At 37.7% G+C, this 26,000-nt stretch overlaps 1 protein-coding gene across 12 annotated transcripts in view; it reads right to left on the minus strand.

Moving 5' to 3' along the window:
• The window catches only part of PHC3 (polyhomeotic homolog 3), a 101,162-nt gene that overhangs the window by 23,755 nt on the left and 51,407 nt on the right, over nucleotides 1–26,000 (minus strand). For 8 of the 12 annotated variants that reach the window (XR_012519178.1, XR_012519179.1, XM_074405644.1 and 5 more), the window contains 6 exons: nucleotides 23,743–23,989; nucleotides 15,588–16,456; nucleotides 15,247–15,294; nucleotides 9,478–9,631; nucleotides 3,965–4,215; nucleotides 1,428–1,587 (listed from right to left, as the gene is read on the minus strand). Coding sequence is in view for 10 of the 12 variants with exons in the window: in XM_074405644.1 (XP_074261745.1) it covers nucleotides 1,428–1,587; nucleotides 3,965–4,215; nucleotides 9,478–9,631; nucleotides 15,247–15,294; nucleotides 15,588–16,456; nucleotides 23,743–23,989 (1,729 nt within the window). In the remaining 2 variants the exon portion in view is untranslated. The remainder of the gene's footprint in view (nucleotides 1–1,427; nucleotides 1,588–3,964; nucleotides 4,216–9,477; nucleotides 9,632–15,246; nucleotides 15,295–15,587; nucleotides 16,457–23,742; nucleotides 23,990–26,000) is intronic. The other 4 variants (XM_074405645.1, XM_074405643.1, XM_003924953.4 and 1 more) reach the window with 1 other exon arrangement.

Raw genomic sequence — 26,000 nt, forward strand, 5'->3', positions numbered from 1 at the left:
AAAAAAAAAAAAAAAAAAAACACCAAATAAAACAAATCAAACTGAACTCCAAATAAGTAGGAAAAAACAAATTTTAAACTAGTATACTCTTTGCTGTTCAAGTAACAAGTAAAATGGTGATAAATATGTTGCAGCAGTTTATAAAGAGCTAACAATGCCAGACGTGGCACCCTTTTAAGTCAGAAAAACTGTGGGCAAAGACAGTATCTAGTTTGCTTACCAGCATGCTATTTTGCTTAATTTAGCAAAGTAAAAGCACACAGTATTGGCTCAATCAATATTTGTAAAGTGAATAATTTTAATGAAATATACTAATACACTGAGGGTAACTGCTTAGACACAAACGTTAATTCTATAGAGCCTTCACCATTCTAAATGCTATTACATTAAACTGAACTCTATCACCTGAAGAGCCATGATCAAAATTAAGAGGAATTGTCTCACAAAGATGTTCCCACAGAACATGGCAATTCAGAATCTCATCCCATAAAACAGTAAAAACTTTGCTGCTTTTAAATAGCAAATTGAAGGTATGAAATATCACTTCCATGTTTATTTTTGTTTGCTTTCCTTCAGTCACCTTTGTATACCACTTTGACTTCTATTTATTTTATTCTTTCTTTTTTTGAGATGGAGTCTTGCTCTGTCACCCAGGCTGGAGTGCAATGGCATGATCTCAGCTCAGTGCAACCTCCAAGTGATCCTCCTGCCTCAGCCTCCCAAGTAGCTGAAATTACAGGTGCACGTCACCACACTCAGCTAATTTTTTTTATTTTTATTTTTAGTAGAGGCAGGCTTTCACCATGTTGGTCAGGCTGGTCTTGAACTCCTGACCTCAAGTAATCTGACTGCCTTGGCCTCCCCAAGTGTTGGGACTACAGGCGTGAGCCACTGTACCTGGCCGTATTTTATTCTTTATTAGAATAAAGTCTATAAAAAGGAGTTTTCTCATTGAACAAATGTAATCACCCCTTGAATGAAGAGTATATACTTAATTATAATATCCACCTGATGTCAAACATCAGAATGCAGAAATGCTAAAACAACTCAGAAGCTCTAAAAGTTTAAGCAAATGCAGTAAAATACTAATTTGTTACTTAAGTCTGCTTTAAAAGAAGAAAACTGATTGTTTTGATACTAAAATTCTGAATTGCATTCTCTCACATATGATGGAACTTTTCCCACCCACATTCTTTCAGAAGTCAAACTGACATTGAACAAAATACTACTAATCTTGCTATTTTAGTTATGTGACCACTCAGAGTCTGATTAGCTTTCCCATTATTTTAGTCAAATGGTGCATTATATGAGAATAAAAGCTGAATACTTCCAGTAAAAATCTGTACAGAATAAAAATCCACGTCCTTTTTCAAGCAGTAAAAGTCAAAGTTAAATAAAGGGTATCTTAAGTGAAACTGTTCACAAACCTTCAGCAATCATGTCTTCCATCTCTGTGTCAGATGAATTATCGGCATGTTTTGTATTATTCTGTAGCTCTGGCTGAACACACACTGAATTTATCACCTGATTATCCAAAAGAGGCCGTTTTTTCACAGGCTGTTCTATTAGCAAAGACGAACGACTCACCTTTAAAAAGGAGAAATAATAAAATGAAACAATCTCTGAAAAGACATTCAGAAATAACTTGGTTTAAAAAAAACTCTTGAAATGAAACCAATTTGTGATAATTTACTAGTTCAACTGATCAGATCCATTTATTAGGTGCTTTATTCCTTGAGAATAGGTTAGGTGGTCTGGACATGAATAGTTTATTTCTGGTCACCAGCAGTACAGCTGCTTCAAAGACTCTGTCAAATGAAACCTAGTGTCTGATTTAGGCAAGTAGTTTTGTGGGAAAAGTCTTAAAATTCAGCAATTCCTTATCTTCAGAATTAATACTAATCATCCAGTAATCCTGCACTATGTATATTTTGGTAGCTCAGTCCAACACTAAAAAACAAAAACAGTAACTATCAGTATATTTAGGAGTTGGTTTTTTTTTTTTAACTTTTACAATCTGAAAAACAAAAATTAATGGCTCTCACTAGTGATAAGAGATAATAATAGCTATGGCTATGAAGTGCCAGGTACTATACAGAATAATTTATGCACATTTAGTTCTCTCAACAACCCTAGGAGTAAAGCATCATCTCCATCTGACAGATAAGCAAAATAAAGATCAGAAAGTCTAAATGACTTGACAAAGGTTACACAGCCAGCATGGGGTAGACAGGGAAAAAAAGACTGTCCCTCCATCCACTATAAGAGAATTGCTATAGGAAATCCAAGTTTGACACACTCACACAGAGGAAACTGAACACAAAGGCAACTGAGTGGGTAGTTATCACAATGCAAGATTTTCAACCAGGAATCTGAAAATTCAGATGACTCAAAGGCCTTCCAAAAACGTTTTCATATTTTTCTATCTGCTTATCTTTGACATATTTTCTAAGGAAAAATGTTTATCTCTACATATTAGCATACAAATTATGTACAGCTTAGCCTCAAGTTATAAGACCTGCAGTGATAAAGCACCTTCATTTTGAGCTGAACATTTTTACAGCATTTTAAAAATGATTGAAGGCTAAAATTTCGGAATAATGTGAAAATATATTTGCTAATTACAAACCATCAATTGGGTAACTTCAGATGATCTAAAATAATACACTTTATGGCCAGGTGCAGTCCCAGCATTCTGGGAGGCTGAGGCAGCAGATCACTTGAGGCCAGGAGTTTGAGACCAGCCTGGACAACATGGTGAAACCCCTTCTGTACTAAAATACAAAAATTGGCCAGGCGTGGTGGTAATGCCTGTAAGTCCCAGCTACTGAGGTAGCTAAGGCATAAGAATCACTTGAACCCACGGGGCAGGGATTGTAGTGCCACTGCACTCCAGCCTGGGTGACAGAGTGAGACTCTCTCTCAAAAATATACATACATACATAAACACATACATACATACATAAAAGCAGCAGCAGCAGCAGCAGCAGCAGCAGCAGTAGTACACTTCAGCTCTCATTTTAGTCCCCTTAAAAAGAAAAAATAGGCCGGGCGCGGTGGCTCAAGCCTGTAATCCCAGCACTGTGGGAGGCCGAGGCGGGTGGATCACGAGGTCGAGAGATCGAGACCATCCAGGTCAACATGGTGAAACCCTGTCTCTACTAAAAATACAAAAAATGAGCTGGGCATGGTGGCGCGTGCCTGTAATCCCAGCTACTCAGGAGGCTGAGGCAGGAGAATTGCCTGAACCCAGGAGGCGGAGGTTGCAGTGAGCCGAGATCGCGCCATCACACTCCAGCCTGGGTAACAAGAGCAAAACTCCATCTCAAAAAAAAAAAAAAAAAAAAAAGAAAGAAAAAATAGGGTGAGCACCATAGCTCACACTTGTAAGTCCAGCACTTTGGGAGGCTGAGGCAGGTGGACTGCTTGAGCCCAGGAGTTCAAAACCAGCCTGGGCAACATAGCAAGACCTTGTCTTTACAAAAAATACAAAAATTAATGGGGCATGGTGGCACATGCCTATGGTCCCAGCTACTCAGGTGGCTGAGGTGGGAGAATCAATTGAGACCCGGGGTAAAGGCAACAGTAAGCCATGATCACACCACTGCACTCTAGCCTGGGCAACAGAACAAGATCCTGTCTTTAAAAAAAAAGAAAGAAAGAAAGAAAAAAATGAAAAGTTCCTTTCACTGGATAAACTTCCAAATACCTTTCTCAAAATTATAAAAATATGTCCTGAAATTTTTTTCATTTTTTCCCTTAGTTTATACATCTAAACTTAGCTAGCATAAAATTCTACATATACATTTGAAAATAAAGGAAGTAGAGAGATAAATGTTACATTAAAATGAACAACTTTCTTGAAATAAAATTACAAGCTTTTTATTAGAAAATAGTACTATATAATTCAAAAAATAATGTTATATAAATTATAAATGCACACAGAAATATGCTTGCTACTTACAGGAAATGGCTCCAATCCCTCCTGAATCACAAAGCCTTCAATAACATGGGTTAGGATCTGTGGTTTAACAATAGCCTGTGGGGGCTTGTTCTCTATACTGGGAATGCTACTGTGCATAGATGTACTGTTACTCCTTGTGGTGGCAGCTGGAAGTAACAACGGAGGTGGTGGAACAGAAACGTGTGAGGGATCTGATGGAGATTTAATTACTGAAGCACTGACTGATGCCACAGCAGGTAATTCCACATGCTCTAAAAAAAACAAAACAAAACAAAAAAACCAAAAAAGTCATTTAAAAAATATTTTAGCATTTTGCCCAAGCAATATGAGAGAGAATTCAAGAATAAACAATAACAACAATAGTTAATAGCTGGTACTTCCAAAAACTGTTCTAAGGTAGAAGCTACTATTATTTCCACTTTATAGAAGGGGGTAACTTGCTCAAAGAAGGAACTTATTATCCAAACCTTTGTTTAACAAACTGGCTGGGCACAATGGCTCATACCTGTAATCCTAGCACTTTAGGAGGCTCAGGTCAGGAGTTCAAGACCAGGGTCAACATGGTGAAGCCCCACCTCTATTAAAAAAAAATACACACACACACACACACACACACACACACACACACACACACACACACACACAAAATTAGCAGGGCATGGTGGCGCATGCCTTATAATCCCAGCTACTTGGGAGGCTAAGTCAGAATTGTTTGAACCCGGGAGGCAGAGGTTGCGGTGAGCCAAGGTTGTGCCACTGCACTCTAACCTGGGCAACAAGATTAAAACTCCATCTCAAAAAAACAAAATTGTTCCCATAAGACATGAAAATGTTTTAAGATATAAACTTACAAATAAAAATGGTTGTTTGGTTTTGTTTTGATGTTTTTTTAATTTTAAGGTATTAAATCCCCATGTTCCTATTTACATATTCCAGATGGTATAAAGGTGGGGCAGTGGAGTACTTTCAAAGTATGCTTAAATGAAATTGAGTCATGAAATCCACAGAACAAGTAGTTTTTTGTTTGTTTTTTTGAGACAGTGTCTTTGTCACCCAAGCTGAAGTCCAATGGCATGATCAAGGCTCACTGCAGCCTCAACCTCCCAGACTCAGGTGATTCTCCTGTCTCAACCTCCTGAGTAGCTGGGACTATAGGTGCATGCTACCATGCCTGGCTAATTTTTTTAAATGTTGTGTGTGTGTGTGTGTGTGTGTGTGTGTGTGTGTGTGTGAAGCTGGGGTCTCACTTTGTTGCCCAACTGGTTGGGAATGCCTAGACTCAAGTGATCCTTCTGCCTTAACCACTCGAAGGGCTGAGATTACAGGTATGAGCCTCCATGCCCAGCCTTCACAGCAGTCATATCCACAAATTAACCTAGTTTCACCAAATAACCCACCAAAATTAAGTGTACTGGAACACCTGTTTAAAGTCACACTATCTACAAAAAGCTAAAAAAAAAAAAAAAAAGAAAGAAAATCACCAGAAAATGTTAATTTGCTGATTTATAGGAACAAATACACAACTGTACAAATATATTATCAAACTAAAGAACTTCACAATAATCCTATCTCACATACCAAATCTTCACATATACTTCCAGGGGACAAAGGATAAAAGATTAAAAATTCTGAAGTGGAACTGAAAGGAATCTTTCTGTAGAAAGGAAAAAATAAATCTATGGAGAACTGAAACCTAAATTAAAATTGTAATGTCCCTTACACATTTAAAGAGATACTTTGTTACTTTTAAAATATAAAGCTGCATTAAGTTTAACTTGGTTTGTTCAAGAAATAATGCTTGGGGTATATTCTAATTAATATCTAGATCATATATATGAATGTACCAAACTTACACTCCTAAATTTTGTTCAAATCAGAGATGTAAATTACTTTTTGAAGATGTTAATAGCTATTTACATAAGTTGTAAAAATCGAAAACATGAGAAACATCCATATATTACAATAGAATAGAAACACAATTATTACACCCTCTAGATTTAAGGAAAGTGAGAGAGAAAACCCAAGTTCTAACTGGTGAGATTTTGCCACAGATCTCTGTCTATTCTCAATATCATTTACTGAACAAGAGATATGAGATTTTTCTACCTTTTTGTATAGATGCTTTTCACTTCCAAAAAATCTTAAAGATTTATAACAACTGATCTGGATGGAAACAAGTCTATTTTCTGCAAGTTAGTTTATTTCAAGATTTGATGAGAGGTATTGTAAAAGAAAAAAAATCAGCCTGTCTTTTAGTTACCCCTCAAATATTACAGAGGAATAACAAGTATGAAGTAAATTATAGGAAGATTCAAAAGACTACATTGTACTTTGACAATTTAGCCAGAGAGATGTGCTTGACAGGATCTCAGACTACATTCCTGAGGAAAACATGGAAAGATACTCTTGTGTTCCAGTACTTCAGAAATGTTTAAACTTCCTTCAAGTACTATTAGTAATGCTTATTTTGTAATTAAATCACAACCATAAAGTAAGTTTACTATTCAATAAAACTTAACTTTTTTTTGTAACTCTAATCCTACGACAGATTACCAATAAAACTTACATTTCTGCCTTTAAATCAAAACTCCAGGAAATTTGCAGCAACATAAATCCATTTCAGTGTAAACCACAAAGATTTGATACTACAGTTAAATTTTCTTACATCTTTTGAGATACAATTTTGAATAAAAATGCAGTAGTAATAGGCTGGGCGCGGTGGCTCACTTCTCTTAATTTCAGCACTTTGGGAGACCAACACAGGCGGACCACCTGAGGTCAGGCGTTCAAGACCCACCTGGCCAACATGGTGAAATCTTGTCTCTACTAAAATACAAAAATTAGTGCCTGGATACCAAAAAGAAAAAAGAAAAAAAAAGAAAGAAAAAAAGAAACTAGTGCCTGTAATCCCAGCTACTCTGGAGGCTGAGGCAGAAGAATCACTTGAATCCAGGAGGCAGAAGTTGAGTTACAGTGAGCCAAGATCATGCCGCTGCACTCCAGCCTGGGCAACAGAGCCAAACTCCATCTCCAGAAGGAAAAAAAAAATGGCAATAATATAAAATTCATTTTAAATATTTTATATAAATTTATTGACTAAATGTTTTTCTACTTTTCAGGGGTGGAAAAATGAAAAGAAAATTAAATTTCCCCCTCTATGCTCTCTAAAGAGTTGTATTAGTAGTAAGAGAATAAAAGCTTGAACGAAAAGAAGGGAAGGGGATGAAGCACGCTGAAGAAAGCAGAGGGCAAGGGTTGCCTAGACTACAGACAGGGTCAGTATTCCATAACAACTTGTTTCCATGCCTGTTGTAGTAGTCCTTCGTAACTGAAAATGATCATGAATGCCATGAGATTATCAACAGAACAGAACACATACAACAAAGCCAGAACCAAGATTAGTATTATTCAGATCAGGGGTCAAAAAAACTTTCCATAAATGGCCATATGGTTTTTACAATTACTCAACTTTGTGGTTAGGAAAAAGCAGCTGTAAATAATATCTAAACAAATGAGTGTGTGGCTATGTTTCACAGAACTTTATTGATTGACTGATTGAGACAGAGTTTCACTCTTGTTGCCCAGGCTGGAGTGCAATGGCACGATCTCTGCTCACAGCAACCTCTGCCTCCCAGGTTCAAGTGATTCTCTTGCCTCAGCCTCCCTAGTAGCTGGGATTACAGGGATGCACCACCATGCACGGCCAATTTTTGCACTTTTAGTAGAGATGGGGTTTCTCCATGCTAGTGACGCTGGTTTCAAACTCCTGACCTCAGGTGATCTGCCTGCCTTGGCCTTCCAAAGTGCTGGGATTACAGGCGTGAGCCACCACACCCAGTGGAACTTAATGGACAATAAAATTTGAATTTTACATACATTTTCATGACATGAACTATTACTCTTTTGACTGTTTTCAATCACTCAGAAATGTAAAAGCCATCCTTAGCTTGGACCATACAAAAATAAGCAGCAAGCTGTGCATGGAAAGCACCTACAGTACCAGCTAGCTATTCAGGGGGCTGAGGCAGGAGCATTACATAAACCCAGGAGTTAGAGGCCGGCCTGGGTAACATAGACCCTGTCTCTTAAAGAAAAGGAAAGAAAGAAAATAAGCAGCAGAAAAGATCTGAACAGTGCGCAGTGTGCCAACTTCTAATCCTAACATTCATAAATCTTAAAAACTAACATGAAACACTTAGGTTTAGTGAAATATCAAATATCTAGGATACACAGTAGCTTTGTAAAGAGGCACATACAGGTGATTCATTTGAACTCAAACACCACTGAAGCAGTGAATACGAATTTGAATGGTTAAGCACAGAACATTTTTTTAAGAGACAAGAGTGTCCCTCTGTTGTATAAGCCGAACTCAAACTCCAGGGCTCAAGTGATCCTCCTACCTCAGCCTCTCACGAAGCTGAGACTCCAGGCATGCACCAACGAGCCCAGCTAAGACTTTTCTTTAATCCATATCTCTTGTAAGAATTTAGTGAGGTTTAACTTAAGTACCATAAATATTAAAGAACAGTTTTAAAAGTATTTACTCAGTCTGAATCACAAACCATTGTGAGGAATATCACATATGGCTTAGAATACTTCATGTTTTTGGAAAGTCTAATTTAAATCTTTTGAAAGAATTTATTCTATTTTTAAACTAGAAATAGCCTGATACATAAATGTCAAAGAGCATATGAAACATGTCTGTAAAAACCACTAAAATTAGAAGCCTGAAATGACAGGTTTTCATTTGGATGGTACAGAACAATTTATAAACTACTGAACTTTCCTGCTATTAAAGAATTTTCCAGGCTGGGCATGGTAGCTCCTACTTGTAATCACGGCACTCTGGGAAGCAGAGGCAAGAGGATCACTTGTATCCAGGAGTTTGAGACAAACCTGGGCAACAGAGTGAGACCGTATCTCTACAAAAATAAAAACTTAACCAAGTGTGCTGGCAGGTTCCTGTACACCTAGCTATTTGAGTCTTCTTCTAAATCACTCGAGCCCAGGAGGTAGGGGCTCCGATGAGCTATGATTCTGCCAGGCTATACTCCAGCCTGGATGACAGAGTGAGACCCTGTCTCAAAAAAAAAAAAAAAATCTTACACACACATACCACATACACACACACACACACACACACACACACACACACACACACAGTCTAAATTCAAATCTGTGTTTTGTTACAATTAACTACCATAACAAATTCATTTAAGATCATGTCTAGTGAAAAAACAGGCTGGGTGCAGCGGTTCACATCTGTAATCCCGACACTCTGCAAGGCCAAGGCAGGAGAATCACTACAGGCCAGCAGTTCAAGACCAGTCTAAGCAACATAGTAAGACCTTGTGTCTACAAAAAAATAAAAACTTAGCCAGGTATAGTGGTATGCACCTACAGTCTCAGCTATAAAGAGAGGGGAAAGGAGGGGAGGGAAAAGAAAATCAACTTTTCCTATTATTAACATTTATCAAATAGAAAAATTCCCACAAAGTTTGGCATTTTCTCACCTAACAAAGGATGTTCAGAAGTCAAATCTTCTCCTCTCCCCACAGTTATAGCTGCTGGAGACAAAGTGGGTGGTGGTGGGGTTCTATCCATCCGGACACATTCATCTGACTCTTCCGGCATTTCTTCTTCACATACATCTTCTACTTGATAAACCTGCAATGACAAACCACACTGCCTTAAAATGTTTCCAAAACCAAATTTAATCAGGTGTCATTAATTTCAGAAAATTAAGTTGTGTATTAAATTTAAAAACAAAGCAAAAATGACTAACTACTCTGACAGACTGAAAGGAAAACTTCGAAATTGCTCAAATGAAGTTTTTCTTATTTCTTGATACGATCTGACTGAAAGCAAACTGTGGATCAGTATCTAGGCCAAAAATCACTACAGTTTCCAAAAAGATGATAGCCAAGTACTAGATAGAGTTTTAATTTTGATAATTCAAAAATACAAATAAAATAAAGATTTGGGGAATTCAACTGTTTTTGTTAACTTCTAATTGTCATAAATTAAACAAATACTAACATTTTTCACAGGCACACTAAGTAAATTCCCACAGTGATACATATTAGGACATACAGGATTCTATCTCAGACTCTGTTATTGTTATGTGACTTAAAGATTAAGTTATAAAAAGTAACATCTCAGACTCTACAAAAAAGATATGCAATTATATCTCTCCTTTTCTGTTCTACTCAAGAATCTAATCAATCTTTTAGAAAGTAATATGTAAACAGAAAATATCTTTCCTTGAAACACACACACACACACCACACACACACGCACACACAGAGTCTAAGCTATTTGACACATTTTTTTTTTTTTTTAATATCGTTCCATACTTACAGGAGAAAATATTTAAGTCTATAACTTAACAACCTTGTTAATCGTCTCTAAAGATGATACTTAAGAAGGAAAATGGGGCCAGGCGCAGTGGCTCACGCCTGTAATCCAGCTCCATCATGGCTCACTGCAGCCTTGACCTCCCAGGCTCAGCCTCCTGAGTGGCTGGAACCACAAGTGTTCACCAACACACCCAGCTAATTTAAAACTGTTTTTTTGCAGAGCTCAGGTCTCAAACTCCTGGGCTCAAGTGATCCTCCTGCCTTGGCCTCTCAAAGTGCTGGGATGACAGGTCTGAGCCACTGCACCTAGCCCCATAAATGTTAACTAATAAACAAAAAGACTTTCAACATCCGCAAGAAACCTTTCAGTGACATCTAATATTGTATACAATTTAAATCAAACCATTTTAAAAGTTTGAGGTTTTAAAGTATATAAAATTATATATGAAACTGATCAGGATTTCTGAAAACCAGCAAAACCTATGGGTTATAAAAGGGGCAATAAAGTTTCATCTATAAGGATATAACAGTAAGCTATAAAGAAACAACAGGTGATCGTCAAAAATTAAAAAAAAAAAATCTTTCTAAGGCTCCACTAAGAATAAAACATCTTTTCATTTGTACAACTTAAAAATGATAATGTTACTGGATAATTTTTTATCAAATATAATACTACAGCAAATATAAAATTCAGAACTGTGATCTGAATCAGCTACAAAGGAGGCAATATTTTTTAAAAGTTATTTGCTCACAACCCTGCATCTGGAAACCAGTTTCACTAGGAGAGACTCCTTGCCTCATGCCTCAGTCTCAGAAGTGAAAGCAGTCATTTGTTATTGTTTAGAGCAACAATTATACCTGCTAGATCTGTTCATGACAATAACAGCTTGTTTTAAATGATGATAATGCCCAATATAGGTAAAATCATTCTAAAAAGTGTCTGGGGGTTAAGAAAAAAAATATTCTAGTCCCCAAGGGTAAGTGCTATCATGGTGAATACTTTAATTTGCCTTAGTGGCAGAGATGTTAATTCAGAGATAATGATACAAGTATGGTTTTATCAACCAATTCAGTTTTATCTAAGTAGCGTTCCTTCAGTATAATAGATAGTACTTTTCTTCCAAAGAATGTGATCTTTGCTTAAAATGCTGAAACTCTCTTTAATCCCAATACAGTAACATATTATTCAAACATCTGCTAGAGTATCTTAAGAAATCAAAGCTTGATCATACATAGAATTCTGATTTTTTAAAAAACAGAAGAGTTTAAAGGACGAAAAGAGCCATTAACACAAACAGCATATTTTGAAATAATCCATCCAATACTGTAAAATATTTTTCACTCATTATACTTAAAGCTAACTATACGTACTTCCAGAACTCTCACATAAAGGCGAAATAAGTACATGAATAAAAGAAGTACGCAAAAACAAATCTGTTACAGACATCTGGCACAATAAGCATAAACAAATCTAAATGCAACAACAAAAATGTTGAAAAAAAGCAACGTGGAGGTTCTGCTCACTCACAAGATCATTAGGAAACCGCACATCACAATTACCGTTTAGCTCTTAACTATAACTATTCTAAAAATAACAAAGACTGCCAAACTTACCTCAATAAAGTTCAATATTCCCATCTGTTTCCCTTTCCTAAATAAACTGAGGAATATTTATTAGTTCTAAATTATCTACCCTCAACATATTTATATCCAAATGTCAATTTAAAAGCTATGTTAAGTATCTTTAAAAACATACTGATTTTACCTTGAAAATTCCCCCTTATCTTTCAAATGTCCACGTCTCTTAAAAAATATATCCTTCTGGCCGGGCGCGGTGGCTCAAGCCTGTAATCCCAGCACTTTGGGAGGACGAGGCGGGTGGATCACGAGGTCAAGAGATCGAGACCATCCTGGTCGACACGGTGAAACCCCGTCTCTACTAAAAATACAAAAAATTAGCTGGACATGGTGGCGCGTGCCTGTAATCCCAGCTACTCAGGAGGCTGAGGCCGGAGAATTGCCTGAACCCGGGGAGGCGGAGGTTGCGGTGAGCCGAGATCGCGCCATTGCACTCCAGCCTGGGTAACAAGAGCGACACTCCGTCTCAAAAAAAAAAAAAAAAATATATATATATATATATATCCTTCTACCTTTAAGTATTTGAAACGACCAGAAAAGTACTGTGAAGAAATGTGTTTTCATGGAAAAAAAATAACACATTTGGTCAAAGCTAATAAAAAAAAATAGAAGTTTAATAAAAAGAGCTATATTACTCAAAGAAAGGTAAAAGATTAAAAAATATTTAGAAAGGTAACATGGAAACATCCATAGTAAGCATAATAACCGTATCAGTGATAGCAGAGAAAGTTACTAAATCATTTTTTAAACTTCCAAAACTGTTTTAAAGTAGAAGTGCAGGAAGCAACAAAATATTTTTGGTTTTAGTTTTTAAAGCATTATGCTAATACTATAGATATATATATATGTCTATGATGTATATGTATATATATACACACATATACACGCACATATATATGGAGAGACAGACAGAGAGCATGCGCACATGCAAGTGAGGGAGAGCAAAACCTCTGCCTCCCGGGTTCAAGCCATTCTTGTGCCTCAGCTTTTCAAGTAGATGAGATTACAGGCATTAGCCACCATGCCCAGCTAATTTTTGTATTTTTTGTAGAGATGGTATTTCCCCATGTTGGCCAGGCTGGTCTCGAACTCCTGACCTCAGGTGATCCACCTGCCTCGCCCTCCCAAAGTGCTGGGATTATGGGCATGAGGCACCATGCCCAGCCTTTTATTTCTGTCCCAGATTTGTTCCTCCAAAGCTTCCCCTAACATAAACAATTAAAAAAATATAAGGACTATAAAGTTTTTTTTTTTTAACTTATTTTTGCTTTAGTTTTTAAACGGTATTTTTTTTCTTTTCTATTATGCCCTGCCTGGAAACTGCCATATTTTTTGCTGGTTAAAAACCAAACCACTGAACTAGGTAGTGAGAAAGTAATTTAAATTTAAAAAATTTGTAAAGGTACTGTATACTTCCTAAACACATGTTTTTGTAACAATATCCATTGTAAACTCCAAAAATCGACTGAAAGAAAATACATACATAGCTAAATGATAAACTTTTAAAAAAATTTGCTTTCCCTTTTGAGACAGAATCTTGCTCAGTCTCCCAGGCCACAATCTCAGCTCACTGAAACCTCTGCCTCCCAGGTTCAAGTGATTCACCTGCCTCAGCCTCCCAAGGAGCTGGGATTACAGGCATGGCCACGATGCCCAGGTACTTTTTGTATATTTTTGTGGAGACAGGCAGGATTTCACCATGTTTGCCAGGCTGGTGTCAAACTCCCTGAGCTCAGGTGATCTGCCCACCTCGGCCTCCCAAAGTGCTGGGATTATAGGCGTGAGCCACCACACCCAGCCAAGTTCTGTTTTTAATAAAAACTTATAGAAAATAGAATTCAATCTCTTTTTTTTTTTTTTTTTGAGACGGAGTTTCGCTCTTGATACCCAGGCTGGAGTGCAATGGCGCGATCTTGGCTCACCGCAACCTCCGCCTCCTGGGCTCAGGCAATTCTCCTGCCTCAGCCTCCTGAGTAGCTGGGATTACAGGCACGTGCCACCATGCCCAGCTAATTTTTTGTATCTTTAGTAGAGATGGGGTTTCACCATGTTGACCAGGATGGTCTCGATCTCTCGACCTCGTGATCCACCCGCCTCAGCCTCCCAAAGTGCTGGGATTACAGGCTTGAGCCACCAAGCCCGGCTTTTTTTTTTTTTTTTCCTGAGACGGAGTTTTGCTCTTGTTACCCAGGCTGGAGTGCAATGGCGCGATCTCGGCTCACCGCAACCTCCGCCTCCTGGGTTCAGGCAATTCTCCTGCCTCAGCCTCCTGAGTAGCTTGGATTACAGGCATATGCTACCATGCCCAGCTACTTTTTTTGTATTTTTAGTAGAGACGGGGTTTCACCATGTTGACCGGGATGGTCTCGATCTCCTGACCTTGTGATCCACCCGCCTCGGCCTCCCAAAGTGCTGGGATTACAGGCTTGAGCCACCGCGCCCGGCCGAATTCAATCTCTTTGTGCCTACTAAAATCAGTTAGAACGACAAGAATACAAAAATCTATATATTTGTATTATGAAAACCAAAATGCTTTTGCATTAAAAGAACAATGAAGATAATTCAAGTATGAAAACAAAAAACAATTATTAGCAATAAAGAATACTTTGAAACTCCTTTCTGAGCGTTTATTAGCTTTTAGGTGATAAAATCTCTTCAATTAAATGTAATACAAAACCTCCCTTTAGGAAAATTATTCTCCTGAGTTACAAATTATGAACTTGACCCTTCTGACTAAACAATTAGAGACCTTTATTTCAGTTTTATTTTACAGATCTTAAAATGTATTTTAGAGAATGTTTAAAGAAAAGTATTTTTCAAGATAATTTTCTTTCTAGGCAACAAGTAATTGTTTCCAGAGGTTTATTCTTAAAAATCCCACTACAACCTCAATTATTCAAAACTTTTACTCCTCTAAATGGATTTTTTCATCCTCAGTATTAAATTCATCTACCAAGATTTTTGAGCTTTTAAAGTGAGAAACATTTTAAGTATATTATTTTCCCTTAGTATAAATAAAAAACTGTAAGTTTAATAATTCTATAAGATGGCCTACAGTGAAATTTTTGGCAAATCTCGACTCTCTCCTAGAATAAATTTTTTTTTACAAAATTTCAAAGTATAATTTTACCAAAAAATTACATCACATAAGCATATCCCAACTTGAAACAAAATCCCCAAAGGTCCAGGACTTCAGAATGCATAAAACCAAAAGGGTTAGGCTAGATAAACCATACGTTTTGAGAACATACAAGCCAACAGAAGGGATCTATGAAGGATAATCACCTTAAGAGAAAAAACTTTGTGCAGATGACACTGGTTCAAATGCATTCCCTTGGGGAAAAAAAATCAACTCTGTAAAGATAGCAGATGGATTTGTTTAAATAGTAATAAAATTAACGAGGGACTTTAATTACCATCACAAATTATAAAGCATGCAACCATACTAAACAAACAATGGCATTTTTTTTGTCCATACAGCATGTTTGTCAGAACACTGACATATGGAAATTTCAAGCTTTTTTAGTTCATAGGCATTTAGATCTTGCAATAAAACATAGTGTGGGGAAAAAAATAGTTTTTACTTTCAGTTCAGCAAGAAAGTCAAAGAGCTTCCAAGGGCTTACCACTGGTGGATCAACAGGTGCTGGTGGTTGCACTTGTAGGTTTACCGCAACAGTCTGTGGAGGAGGAAGAGTCTGAAATGGCAACTGGACCAAAGCTTCTGCGGCTGGAAGCTCCTCTTCTGACACCAAAGCATTCTGCACCAAAACCTGGCCCTGGGACAGAATTTCAGGCTGCACTTGTAAAGACTGCATAGACTGCAAGGGCAGTGGTGGAATCTGAGCTGGAGGAGATGTCGACATCTGTGGAGGACTTGCAATTGGGATTGGAGAGGACTGCAGGGTTGAATATTGCTGGTGTGATGGAGAGACAATTTGCTGGCCTGGGGATACCAAGGCAGACTGTTGAACTGGGCCAATGTGTACAACAGGGGAAGTTGGAAGTGGAAGATGAGATGGAAGATTCAACTGTGCTGTAGGTTGCACCTGATTAGTAGTGGACTGCTGCAAATTTGGCCCTGGCTGGAGAGCTGATGACACAAGAGGATGTGGCTGAATAAGTGCTTGTGGATGAATAATTATAGTAGGAGATTGACTTGGTGAATGAGGTGGTGGAGGAGACACCACTACAGACTGCTGTGCTGATTGTGACTGGTTAGGAGACACTGTTAAAGGAGGCGGATGACTCTGAATTGGTGAACAATGCTGTGATTGGGCATTACTGGGAGCTGGAGGAAGGCCATGGTTCTGGAGTGGTATACAGTGCTGGGATGGGGGTGGGTCTTGAGTTGGATTCTGAAGTGTGATTGGCTGAATTTGCTGTTGCTGCTGTTGTAATATCAGCTGATGATGGGAAACTTTGGAAGGTGGTGAATGAAGAGGAATCTGCTGATGTTTTATTAGAGAATGAGGCTGAATTGGAGAATATGAAGCTGTGAGAGAAAAAAATGACAATTAGTATTGATTTCAAACATATAGAAATTTTTCAATAAATCTAAAGGAAAAAGTGTTTATATCAGAAGGTCATAATCATCAGAATTCTATTACAAGTTTTCCAGACAAGAGTAATTTGAAAAAAAAAAAAAAATTTTTTTTTCTTTTTTTGAGACAGTCTTGCTCTTATTACCCAGGCTAGAGTGCTGTGGCATGATCTCAATTCACTGCAACCTCCACCTCCCTGGTTCAAGTGATTCTCCTGTCTTTGCCTCTTGAGTAGTTGGGATTACAGGTGCCCGCTACTACACCTGGCTAATTTTTGTGTTTTTAGTGAGATGGGATTTTATCACATTGGCCAGGCTGGTCTTGAAACCTGAACTCAAGTGATCCACCCAACTCAGCCTCCCAATGTGCTGGGATAACAGGCGTGAGCCACGGTGCCCAGCCTGAAAATTTAATGACAAACAGGTTTTCCTTGGAAAACTATACAATTTCATAAAATGCACTGAACTGTGGTAAGCTCTAAAAGAAAACTACCTAAAATTGAATAATCTGAATCTATACATGATTTGTTCTTATAATATTTTATAAGTAATCTGAATATCTACATTAACTTTTAGCAAAGTTTATACACTTGAATTTCTTCTTTGTAGGAAAAGAGTATCATCAAAGAACAAGTATAACATATATAAAGATAATTTCAAAATTATAAAAATGCTATATTAAAATTCATAAAGATCTCATCCTTTCTAGTCCACATCTAAACATGTTTCCAACTAATAGTCAAGGTAATTACTTATAAAGCTTCCCAAACGAGTTTCCATTTTTGAGCTGAGATGAAAGGAACACCATTTGTCCCAGAAGAGAAAATGTGTTGTATAATAATTTAATGTGATTAAGCAAAAGACATGTGTGAATCATGTAGCACAGTTAAATAATCACTGTAACTAACAACTGAAATTTCGGGGCTATTCTAAATCTAGAAAAACACTAGTTTTGCTTGCAAAGAATGAGACAATCAGAAGCCCATGCTACCTAAATAAGGGATTTTGTTAACCCATTTCCCTCACCAAAAAAACCCTTCAACAATTGATGTGACAGTATCAGGTTTTCTCCACAAAGAAGCCACTCTCAACAGGAATAAATATATATAAGAAACAGCACAGTCAAATGGTAGGGAGCTCCCCCATCATTACGCCTTTTCTGTAAAGTGGTGGTACATGTTTATATAAAGGGAGATACTGGTGAAATTCTCCCTAAGAATGGAAACTGAGTTCACAAGAAGATGAACTGAAACAATCACTTAATGTTAATATCACGTAAAAATTACACATATTTAACACAGATTTAAAGACCGGGCAATTTTTTTTCCCCCTAATCTTGGAATATTAGGAGAAAGACTATATTATACCTTACATCTATTTTTTGTGTTCAGCCACATTTGTGACAATAATTTTATAAAAACTTCCAACGTTTTTAAAAAACATTTTTACATTTGGTTATTATTTAAAATTTTTAGAATCCTTTAAAGAAACTAAACTCTGATTAACATCCAAACAAGAGGCATTTAGAAAGTTCAATAAATATTCACTAATTACTAAAAAAAGGATATCAAGTCAACAAAATAATTTTCATATAATACCTAGGCTAGTACTTCACACTAAGACTAAAAATTTTATGTCAGACCTTTCAAACTGTGTTGATAGAGACTCATGTTATAGAGTATTCACAAAGGGTGAATTAAGAAAATCTTACATTTCTACAGAGTGCCCTTCAACCAAGGGGCTCAAAGGGCTTTCACAGGTCTTTCATTCATACTTACAAAATGTCTATGGTATAGGTATTATCTCTCTCTTACAGATAATAGATTTTTTTGCAAGCATACTAGCAAAGGCCCACTTTAATTCAATTTTTTAAGTAAAGTTTTAATTTAAATTTACCATACTCTTAAAGTACCATGGATATTATATCTACTAGAATAGCAATTCTGGCTGGACGTGATGGCTCATGCCCATAATCCCAGCACTTTGGGAGGCTGAGGCAGGAGGATCACCTGAGGTGAGAAGTTCAAGACCAGCATGGCCAACACGGTGAAACCCCTTCTCTACTAAAAATACAAAAATTAGTTAGGCATGGTAACACACACCTGTAACACAGCTACTACTCAGGTATAACATATATAAAGATAACTTCAAAATCATTAAAATGCTATATTAAAATTCATAGAGCATTTGAACACAGGATGTGGAGGTTGCAGTGAGCTGAGATTGCACCACTGCACTCCAGCCCGGGCTTAGGCATCAGAGCAAGACTCCATATCAAAAAAAAAAAGAAAAAGAAAAAGAATAACAATTATTTCTGTGCTCTGGTAAGCAAGCAAGTAAGGAATCTTTTTATATCCTAGAGCTGTGACAATTCAATAGATGAGTAATCTATCCTTTCATCTAAATTACATTTTTCTATATCAGAAATCAATGTGTGTTTATTTTATATTACTCCATAAGTCCAATTGATAAGCACATATATTATAGAATAATTATGAGGATATGTGAAGCAGTAACTCTGTAAAAGAAAAGCCCTAGTGCTCTGGAAAAAAGTTCCATCATGTTGGTTAATTTCTCCGATTTTAAAAAACATCTTTTTGTCACAGTGGCTTTATATTCAGAGAATTAATGGTTGACATCATCTCACACATATATAACCCTATTATTTATAACAACACATATTATTTCATTCAGTAACTACAACAACCCCATAAAGTTGACAGGGTACTATACCAATCCAACATACTACAGATGAAGAAACTCTGACAGGGTACCATGCCAATCCAACATATTACAGATGAAGAAACTCTGAGTAGTTAAGTGACTTGCCTGAAATCATCTGGCTATTAAGCACATCATTAGGTCTAAAAGAATCTATGATCCTAACTGAGTCCAGGGCCCTGTTATAAACTGAGTGTTTGTGGGACAAAATTCATATGCTGAAGCTTTAATTCCCAATGTGTATTTTGTAGATGAGAGGAAGTAATAAAGGTTAAATGAGGTCATAAGGGTGGTAGACATGACATGGTTTGTATCCTTTTAAGAAAAGACATCGAGCCGGGCACGGTGGCTCAAGCCTGTAATCCCAGCACTTTGGGAGGCCAAGGCGGGTCAATCACGAGGTCAAGAGATCGAGACCATCCTGGTTAACATGGTGAAACCCCGTCTCTACTAAAAACACAAAAAATTAGCTGGGCATGGTGGTGCGTGCCTGTAATCCCAGCTACTCAGGAGGCTGAGGCAGGAGAATTGCCTGAACCCAGGAAGCGGAGGTTACGGTGAGCTGAGATCGCGCCATTGCACTCCAGCCTGGGTAACAAGAGCGAAACTTCGTCTCAAAAAACAAAAAACAAAAAAAAGAAAAGACACCAGAGAGCTTCTGCTCCCTCCACCCTCCACACACGCAAAGGAAGGGCCATGTGAGGACATCTGCAAGACAGGAAGTGAGCCCTCACCAGAAACTGAACACTGCTAGACCTTGATCTTGGGTTTTCCAGCCTCCAGGACTGTGAGAAAATTAATTCCTGCTCTTTAAGCCACAGTCTATGGTATTTTGTTACAGCAGCTGGAGCAGATTAATTAATACAGGACTTTCTCACTACACAATGAACTAATGTCTACAAAAAACAGTATTTTTTTTCCAATTAGACCAGTTTCACAAAAGTTCTAAAAACTGATTTAAAAACTTTAGCTCTAATAATTATTTCATAATTATTTCCAGACACTTAAAGTTTGACCTTATTTTACGTATTAAAAACAGAATTTACTAAGTATCAAGTGGAAACTCCACCTTCAAAAAGAAATGATAAAGAAAACCAAGTTACTTTAGCACCTAAAAATACATATAACAATAATCATGTCCATTATAATAATTATTAGACTACACTACATTCGAATAAAAGTAGATTTTTTTTTTTTTTTTTACATTAGAATGACCTGAAGGAGCATTTTTTAATTGAGGACAAATTATCAATTCAGAGTTTCTCAAAATATCTTAGCTTCAGATTAACTTCTTACCAATAAAAGTAGAAAAACTAAAAAGGTGAAAAAATACAGCTGTAGCCTTAATAGAAGATATGAATGGCTTTGAATAACTTCAGTGTCAGGCTTAAGAAACTTTTAAGTAGTTTAGGATTTTCTGTGTGGTTTTGTTTCTAAACAACAAGAGTTTAAGTAATACAAAGATCTGAATTTGGAATTAATTTGACCTGAGACTCTGGTGGTTTTGGCTTACTGGTTTCCTCCATACTTACATAAGATATTGATCATCACAGGAAGGCAAACTATAAACACATTATCACACTATTAATGAAAGATGAAAAAGTAAGGTGCTATTCAGAACCAGGTACTGAGAGTTAAGAGGGACTAAAAAATCCAAAAGTAGGTCTCCTTGCTTGAACTAACCCTGAAAGAGTTCCAAGCTTTCTCTGAAAGTAACATTCTCTGCAGAAAGAAATTAACCTACCCTTCATTGTAATTTATAAAAACTGCAGTAATCACCAGAAATTGTCCCTGACCAGTCATTCTAAGCACTGTGGGTCACTGCTGCTCCACACTGACTGTCAAAACTGGCTGAATGCTAGCTTGAGGCTGACAATACTCTTGTATGGTAGTATAAAAACCCAGCTTTTAAGCCATACAGAGAGCAGAGCCTGGCGCACAGCAGTTTAAAAAAAAGAATTCACGTCGAACTGTACTATGAATAGATTTATTAATTTACACATTATATCAAAGCCCAAATCTGAATAAGATTCAGATTTAACAATTCTAAGCACAGTGATTATCTAATTAGTACCAATAAGAAAGACTGCTGGCCCGGCGCGGTGGCTCAAGCCTGTAATCCCAGCACTTTGGGAGGCCGAGGCGGGTGGATCACGAGGTCAAGAGATCGAGACCATCCCGGTCAACATGGTGAAACCCCGTCTCTACTAAAAATACAAAAAAATTAGCTGGGCATGGTGGCGCATGCCTGTAATCCCAGGTACTCAGGAGGCTGAGGCAGGAGAATTGCCTGAACCCAGGAGGCGGAGGTTGCGGTGAGCCGAGATCACGCCATTGCACTCCAGCCTGGGTAACAAGAGCGAAACTCCGTCTCAAAAAAAAAAAAAAAAAAAAGAAAGACTGCTATAATTCCTAAAATCCAAATGGGAAAAAAAGAACTATTAATCCAACAAATATGTACTGCCCACCTAATATAGGTAAGTACATATAAGGTACAACTTAGTGCTGTCAAGACAGAAGGATGTAAAGGTGAATCTAAAAAACAATTAAAGAGTTAATCAATGTAAAGTACTAGCATAGTATCTCACACATACATAAATGCTCAATATTATTATCCTACCCTCAAGGAACGTACTGTCTAGCAGAGAAGCTAACATCTAGTATATAAATAACTATAAAAGAAAAAGAACCAGAAGGGACCATAAAATGCTATAAAATTTCAGAGTAAGGAGAAATTTCCAACTAGGGTAATCAAACAATTCCACAATTTTGAAATTCAGTGATGTAGAGAATGCTGGCAATATTAATACAGAGGAAACATGAAAAGTGAAAATAAATTTAAGTGGAATATTTTACACTTACATCTAAGTGTAAAAAAAAAAAAAAAGACTTTGAAAAGTAAAGCAACATTATAAAAGGACAGAAGCCGGGCGCGGTGGCTCACGCCTGTAATCCCAGCACTTTGGGAGGCCGAGGCGGGTGGATCATAAGGTCCAGAGATCGGGACCATCCTGGTCAACATGGTGAAACCCCGTCTCTACTAAAAATACAAAAAATTAGCTTGGCATGGTGGCACGTGCCTGTAATCCCAGCTACTCAGGAGGCTGAGGCAGGAGAATTGCCTGAACCCAGGAGGCGGAGGTTGCGGTGAGCCGAGATCGCGCCATTGCACTCCAGTCTGGGTAACGAGCAAAACTCTGTCTCAAAAAAAAAAAGAGGACAGAAAAAGGATGCTTCCCTGATGAGGTTGCTGGAACAAAGTTTGTTTGTTTGCTTGTTTGTTTTGAAACAGAGTCTTGCTCTGTTGCCCAAGCAGGAGTGTAGTGGTGCGATCTCGTCTCACTGCAATCTCCACTGCCTAGGTTCAAGCAATTCTCATACCTCAGCCTCCCAAGTAGCTGGGACTACAGGTGCACACCACCATGTCCCACTAATTTTTGTATTTTTAGTAGAGACAGGGTTTCACCACACTGGCCAGACTGGTCTCGAACTCTTAACCTCAAGTGATCTACCCACCTTGGCTTCCCAAAGTGCTTCCCAAAGTGACACTCCACCCAGTCAGATTCTTTTTTTTTTTTTTTAAATGAAACCATTTATTATGTGTCTAGCCCAGTGCAACACACACACACACACACACACACACACACACACATAAGCTATAGTTATAGTGATTTTAAAAAACATGCAGATCCATTAAGGATAAGGGAGACCTAATTATAGCTGAGAAGCAGAGGAAAGGATCTAGCATAAGATAAAAGATGTTGTAACAATTACATACTAAAGAAGGTGAGGAGAGGTATAAAAAAAAAAGTGGTACCAACAACAGGGGCAAACAGTGCTGAGTTTAAGAATACATGTAACTCTTTATCTTATTAAAAGTAAAGAAAGTTTAATTCTGAGAAATTCTGAGATGAACAGAAGAGACAGCAAGCTCACTCTCGATGGTCCCAACATTTTCTATACGAAATGAGGTAAGATAATCTGGTTAAAGTAAAGGCAGCACAGGTAGAATTCAAAGCTTAAGGAGGAAGACAATGACTCAGGTGACTGCCTGAGATGATCCTCTCAGAGATGAAACTAAAGATAGAAAAAGGCAACAACTTCGAAGCATAATCCTATGCTTCAAAGTAACAAATTTCTCCCATGATAACAACTTTAAACAAAATAGTACACTGCTTTTTTTTTAAGCTTTAAAAATTATCCCACCAAAGTATATTAAATAAAATACAGGCAAATCTTTCTTTAAAGCTAAAAGGTTTTATCAACATAAGGAGAGACCAGCACTTAAAGCTGTTAATCAAACGTCATTTAATTTAAAAAACCTATTACATTGCTACAATTTATTTTAGCTCTTGGGCTTTTTTGTCTCTTTTCAAGCTACATATTAAGATTATTTAATTTATAAAATCCACATTTTAAAATATTTTAAAGGTGTCACTCTTGTTCAAGTCATGAACATCCTTTGTTTTGCTCTAAGAAAAAGAATACAACTATTTTGAACAAAAGTTTTATCCTACCTGGTGCTATTAACTGATGAATACTTGATGTCCGGGTGACAGCTGTGCTTCGTGATTCCAGACTTGGGCTTTCTCCTTTCTTATTACTTTCTGGAGAAGGATCTCGTTGGCTGATTTTAGAACTGGTCACTGTTGTTTTGTTATGACAAATTGTCAATGACTGAGTTTGACTAGTGCTTTTTGGTGGACCATTCTGTGAGCTAGATAATACACCCAACTTCTGGCTGCGTAATGTTAAATTCTGAACCTAAGAACCACATAACAGAAAATTAGGATGAAAACAGATGGTTTTAATTGATGTGGTAATCATTACCATTATTACAATACTGACAACACATTTATATTATGCTTTTCATACATAAAGCTCCAAGTACTTGAAAGAACTGATTAATCCTTAAGGAGAGTTAATTCTTCTAAGTAATCACATCTTAAACATTAAGTGGCAATTTTAAAAATACATTATGAGCCAGGCGCGGTGGCTCACGCCTGTAATCCCAGCACTTTGGGAGGCCGAGGCGGGTGGATCACGAGGTCAAGAGATCGAGACCAGCCTGGTCAACATGGTGAAACCCCGTCTCTACTAAAAATAAAAAAAATTAGCTGGGCATAGTGGCACATGCCTGTAATCCCAGCTACTCAGGAGGCTGAGGCAGGAGAATTGCCTGAACCCAGGAGGCGGAGGTTGCGGTGAGCCGAGATCGCGCCATTGCACTCCAGCCTGGGTAACAAGAGCGAAACTCCGTCTCAAAAAAAAAAAAAAAAAAAAAAAAAAACAAAACAAAAAAATACATTAAGAGAAAGAAAGAGGGGAGGAAGGGGGAAAAAAGAAAGGGAAGAAGAAGGGGGGAAAAGGGAGGAAGAAAGGGGGAGGGGACGGGAAGGAGAAGGGAGAGAAGGGAAGGATCATAAAAAACTAAAAACTATATGTATATATAAACAGTGCATTATATATGCATGAACTATGAATATGAGGAAATTACTCTGCAACATAACTGCATTAAAAGTTACCAGTTCTAGCTATAGAGATTATAAGGGGACATTAACCTTGTAAGAAAATTAATTCATCAAATCATCTGCCACACTGTGAAAATTACAAAAAACATTTTCAAAAAAACTACTTTTAGTAAAATTTTGGTGTTGCTGTTGTTATTGAACATTCACTGTCTTTGAAAACTGCAACTGATGAACTGTAAAGAGTGTGCATGAACCTGAAATGGCTCTCTGTGGTGGTTCATGCTACACTCAGGGCTATTTGAAACATACTGCCAGTCTGGATGGTAGCAAGGATTATCCCAGTTACTCTCACCTGACATTTATAACATTTCCAAACAGCAAGACACAAGACAGAAAATGCTTCTCCAAAAGTTGCTGAACTTCTTGCCTATCTAAAATGAATGTACCAAATATATGTAGGCTAGTACTGGCCCTGGGAGAGAATCTGAAATAAAAGAGATTCCAAAATGACAAAGCAAATGATATAGTGCTGTTTTATAAAATGTTCTTCAGTTTCATGTGTTCTGTCTCTACATCATTAACTGATGTTCAAAAAGCTATCTATACTTTCTCCCAGCACTTTGGGAGACCAAGGCAGGTGGATCACCTGAGGTCAAATGTGAGACCAACCTAACCAACATGGTAAAAACCTCGTCTTGGCCGGGCGCGGTGGCTCAAGCCTGTAATCCCAGCACTTTGGGAGGACGAGGCGGGTGGATCACAAGGTCAAGAGATCAAGACCATCCTGGTCAACATGGTGAAACCCTGTCTCTACTAAAAAAAAAAAAAAAAAACAAAAAAAAATTAGCTGGGCATGGTGGCGCGTGCCTGTAATCCCAGCTACTCAGGAGGCTGAGGCAGGAGAATTGCCTGAACCCAGGAGGCGGAGGTTGCGGTGAGCCAAGATCGCGCCATTGCATTCCAGCCTGGGTAATGAGAGTGAAACTCCGTCTCAAAAAAAAAAAAAAAAAAAAAAAAAAAAAAACCTCGTCTCTACTAAAAATACAAAAACTAGCCAGCCATGGTGGCCTTTGCCTGAAGTTCCAGCTACTCAGAAGGCTGAGGCAGGAGAATCACTTGAATCTAGGAGGCAGAGGTTGCAGTGAGCCAAGAGCATGCCACTGCACTCCAGCCTGAGAAACAGAACGAGAGTCTGTCTCCAAAAAAAAAGCTATACTTTCTCAGTAATTCCACACCTATACTTCCAGCATTTTGGGAGCCCAAGGTGGGTGGACCACTTCAGGCCAGGAGTTTGAGACCGGCCT

This window comes from Saimiri boliviensis, chromosome 9 (assembly GCF_048565385.1).
Source record: "Saimiri boliviensis isolate mSaiBol1 chromosome 9, mSaiBol1.pri, whole genome shotgun sequence".
Classification (NCBI taxonomy): Eukaryota; Metazoa; Chordata; class Mammalia; order Primates; family Cebidae; genus Saimiri; species Saimiri boliviensis.